The sequence below is a fragment of the Cyprinodon variegatus genome, unplaced genomic scaffold (genome assembly GCF_000732505.1).
Source record: "Cyprinodon variegatus isolate N-32 unplaced genomic scaffold, C_variegatus-1.0 Scaffold298, whole genome shotgun sequence".
In the NCBI taxonomy this organism is placed as follows: Eukaryota; Metazoa; Chordata; class Actinopteri; order Cyprinodontiformes; family Cyprinodontidae; genus Cyprinodon; species Cyprinodon variegatus.
This window is the reverse complement of record NW_015150751.1, coordinates 18792-23572: the sequence shown is the minus strand read 5'-3', so window position 1 is coordinate 23572 and position 4781 is coordinate 18792. Positions and strand designations below refer to the sequence as shown.

General features: G+C 38.0%; 1 protein-coding gene across 1 annotated transcript in view; it reads right to left on the bottom strand.

Moving 5' to 3' along the window:
* The window catches only part of arhgap8 (Rho GTPase activating protein 8), a 22610-nt gene that overhangs the window by 8013 nt on the left and 9816 nt on the right, over positions 1-4781 (bottom strand). Inside the window, exons 5-9 of the mRNA XM_015383935.1 lie at positions 3652-3738; positions 925-1023; positions 720-830; positions 573-646; positions 416-493 (exon numbers count right to left, since the gene is read on the bottom strand). Of these exons, the coding sequence (XP_015239421.1) occupies positions 416-493; positions 573-646; positions 720-830; positions 925-1023; positions 3652-3738 (449 nt within the window). The remainder of the gene's footprint in view (positions 1-415; positions 494-572; positions 647-719; positions 831-924; positions 1024-3651; positions 3739-4781) is intronic.

Sequence of the window (4781 nt, the reverse complement as noted above, 5' to 3'; positions counted from 1 at the left end):
TTTAGAAAATAGCCCATGGGTTGCAGGAACTGAACCTTGCATGAAAATATCAAGTAAGTTCATGGAAAGGTTTCCAAAAACTACCCCAATAATTCCAACAAATAACTGAAATATTCCAGAATGTAATTTAATAATGAAATCTTAGTTTCCAGCAATAACTATCAGGAAAGTAAAATGTGAGTTCCAGGAACATTAGGATATGAATTTTAGAAAGTACTTAGAAGGTTCCAGAGAAGTAACCAATAAAGACAATTTCACCACCATTTTGAAAAGTGGTGTTTGGTATTTTTACTAAAGTAACCAATAAGATTCAGGAGATTTAAACTAAAAACGGATCCGTGCTTTCAAGAAGCCGAGCTCTACGACTCAACCTGATTTAAAACCAAGCGACTGATGGAAGAAGGAAGCGGCTCACCCTGGTTGTAGAGTTTCTGGACATCCTTGATGATCTGAACACGAACCGAACGCCTGAAGATCCCTTCAGTCCTCAGACCTGAAACATCCATCCAGCAGGTAGAAAGACGTTATTCCAGGTTAATCAAGCTTGAGCACCATGACAGGCGGGGGCTCACCTTTCTCCTTCAGGTAGGCCACAGTCTGAACCATCACAGGAGGGATGAGCGCCTCACGGTTCTTCTCCCTGATGCTGCCAGAAAGCAGGTATTGATCCACAGCGCACTGATCTACATCCTTTAGCTGAACTAAAAGCAGCCACTCACTACTGCAGGCTGACGCCAAACTGCTGCGTGGGCAGAGGGGGGCGGGGAGGCGGCTTTTTCACAGAGGGAGGGGGCCCGCCCTTCTGGGCCGCTCGCAGCTTCTCGTCGTGCCTGCCATGATAAACACAGGTGATGAGCAACATGCTAACGGTAGAGGAGAGAGGAGGTGGAGAGGAGAGAGGAGGTGGAGAGGAGGAGCAGCTGCCTGAGGACGTCTGCGGGGATGAAGAGCTGCTCGTAGTTCAGGTGTTCCTGCAGCTCCGCCAGGTAGTTCACGTACGTCAGCTTCTGCCCGAACTTATGGCTGAGAAACAAAAGGGAGAAAATTTAAGAAAAACAAATAAAAGACTGACTTTAAATCTGCTGATCTTTAATCAGAAGTCGTCCTAAAAACTCAAATAAAAATCAGCGATTCTCAAATTTCAGCTCAGTCTGTTTGAAGCCGATGGAGATTATATTTCTAATTAAGCCCAAAGTTATTATAAAAAAAAAATCTGATAATGGGAAAAATTGAAATAGCATAAAGTATTTGTCTTCTGATAATCAGGGTTTTTTTATTTCTATTATTTCATAGTAAATCGACCTGAACTATCTACTGACTTTTACTATAAAGCCGACTTCTTCCCAAATCTGCTTTTACTTAAATTAAACTAGTTTAAATATAAGAAGCATTACTGGTGAAAAAGTGACAAAATCGTCTCTAAGATCACAAAATATTTCACTGATTCTTTTCAGTGAAACAGAAGTTTTGGATTTTTCATTTATTTATACATTTTCTTTCCAACAACAAAAAAATCTGTTCATGTTCATTGTTCTGATTAAAATATTACATAATTAGTTTAGATGGTTAAAAATAGTCTAGATTATCCATTTGTTAATAAGCAGCAGATTATAAAGTATGGAAAAAATTATTAAATTACATCACATCATAAAGTTTGGACACCGAAGAATTTAAATATTGAATAAAGTTAATAAAATAAAATCAACAGATAATTAATTCTGTCTACTTTTCATGCCAACTTGATGATTATCATTCAATCTGATTTATTCAGAAAATAACCAGACGCAGTTTTTGGAGTTAAAATGTTCTTAATAAAACATCATTACCTAAAAGATGATAAAAAATTTTTTAAAAACGACATGAAACAGCATCAATTATTTAAAAATAAAATGTACTTCTCAAACTATTAGTAATGCTGAACAAAAATAGAAAATGTGAATAGATTTTACTTTTTTGCCCTAAAACCTATTTTTTATTTTCATAATAATGTCCCTTTAATTCATTTCCTTATAAACGCAAAAGTTTATTTTTTGCATATTAAATACAAACTTCATCATTAAGGCGTAGCTTTAGATTCTGCCAGTGAACATAAACGATCAGCTGCAGAATTAATTTACTGCCTCGATACATCGAGGGAAAAATAAACAATCTGGTTGTTTCAATAATACTTGAAGTATTAGCATTAGCATTAGCATGAGGAGATTATTACTGACGTTATTATTTCCGCTCAAATGAGAGATGGACAAAGAAAAATGTATTTATGTCTAGTTTAGAATAGATTATGAATAGTTGGCTACATAAATATAGATCTAAAATAGTCAGACAGAGAATAGACTTTAAAATCCTTCTGTTAGTCTAGAAATCACTGAATAGATCAGCAGCTCAATCCATAACAGATCTGTTATGTCAGCGGATCTACCTCCTAGACTACTCAGGTCTTCTAGGCCGTTTCTTAATTCACTAGAACATGAGTACGGACTCGTGTTCTCGCCAAGTATGTTCTTGAGAAGAACACAGGAAAGTCTGGACTTGAGGAGAACGGGAGCAGGCAGCATAAAAAGAAGCGTACTGATGACATCACCACACGCTCAGCTCGTCTGGAGCTGCATTTCAACTCCTAGTATTATAATAAATTCTGACTTTTTTCATTTAGTGGGGGAATAATAATGAACACAGTCAGATAAACACAAATCAAATGAAAATTATGCCAAATAAAACAAAAAAACCTCTATCAGACCCAGCGGTCCTTCACACATGGCTATGCAGAGAGCTGGCCGCCGCAGACGGGCCAACGTTAGCCCTGGCTGCGATTAGCCTCATAGCTCCACTGGTCGCCACGGTCATCTCAACATCTGAACTTTTTTTCTAAATTACGCATTAAATCAGTAAATGTTCCATATAGAGACACTTAAAAGTATAATATTCTCGCCTTAAATGATCTTAAAACGTACTTTTATTGAACAGCAGCAACAGAAAAGAGAACTTTCATCTTATTACTCTGAGATCCGTAAGCTAACCTGGAAGCTGCTGCTGCTGCAGTGCATGCTGGGACAGCTGTCAGTCTGGAGATGGACAGAACAACATCCGGGGACTTTGTCTGTTCTCGGTCTTGTTCTTGTGAACTAGAACAGTACTAGTGCTGAGACTGAGGATGTTTCACGAGGACACGAGAACGCACAAGTACACATAGAGAACCGGCCCTAGATCCAGCATCCTCTGTTCAACCAGAACTAGAACCAAACATGGAGAAGCAGCATCTATGCTCCACTGATCTGGAACAAACTCCCAGCAGCTGGAAAAGAGCTGAAAGCCTGAGATCTTAGAAGCCAGAGTTAGTTTAGAGCTGCTTTTACTGACGGAGTTAAACTGTTAACTGAGGCATCATTAGTTTAAGGTTTTGACCAAACTGTTTTATTTAAAAACAGTAAAATTCTGCTCTTTTCAAGGTCCAAATGTTTAATTATTTAACAAATGTTTTTGCTTTTACTTCCTTCCATTTTATCATCTAATTATTTATGTAAAGCACTGTGAATCGTCCATGTAATGAATCCTATCCTGTGCAGATAAACGCTGCAGATTAGTAACGACCAAAACTAGATCTAAATAAAATCTGTTTCTACGGCTGGATTAAAGCGAAGGAAACGTTCTGACCTGATCAGAGGTTTGAAGATGTTCCAGACGATCCGGATGAAGTTAGTAGGATGGACGACGTAGAGCTTCTTCAGGTTCTTCTTGTACCTGCAGGTAAAGCCTGATTAGAGGCTGTTCCTCATAAAACACCAAAAGGAAACTTTTTGTGTTCAATCTGTTTTGTTTAAACTCGACTCTGCTTTCATTTCTTCATCAGACATGTTTTATTTAACACTAGAACCCCCCACTGTCATTTTGATGGTCATGAGATTTTAAAGGGAAATAACTTTATTTACATTAATCATATGTTGCTCATGTTAACTAACATTTTCTGTTTCTACATTTTCTTCATTTTAACATTTTTTTTAATATAAAATAAAAACATAAAAAATAAATATGGTTAATTTCACCCCGATCTCCCACATCCGTCATTTTGACGGCTCTACTAGTTGATTTGTAAATTCTTCCAGCTGATTGTCATTGGTACCGTTGCCTAGCAACCAGCATCCTACCTAGAACTCTTTGGCTAATATGGAAAAATGGCTTCAGAAGAAATCTAACAGAGAAACAGGATTTAGAAATGCTTCAAGAGATTGATGATAGCGATTCGGGCGGAGAGGGAGAGACCGGCGAGGAGGACTGGGTGGGAGGGGGCTCAGATTCTGACAGCGAGTCCGAGGACGATCACCCACCCACGGGGAAACGCAGACGTACCAGTGACCCATAATAGTGAAACTTTTGTTCAGTTTTGGAGGCACTGCTCCACTCAGCGGCCTAAAAGCAGAACCAGAGCCGACTATAATCACTCACAGGTCGGCCTGGATGTGTCCAGTGGAGGTTCTAGACTAAGTTTACCGGGGTGGGGGGTGTAGTTTTTTTAATGGGGAAACAGAACAAAAATAATGATAAAAACCTGCTTGTATCTAAATAAGACTGTAATCATGATAGATATTCTCGTAACAAAAAGTATATAAATCTGAAAAACAAGATCTAAGATTGTCTTGCTGTCCATTCTGTTTATGGATATAATCATCCAACTTTTCTAGTATGACACAGCAAAAAATCATCTAAAATGTAAAAACTTCTTGAAATGAGCAGGTAAATAAAATGATTGCTAAAGAAAATGTTATCTTTCCCTGAAAATAAGATAA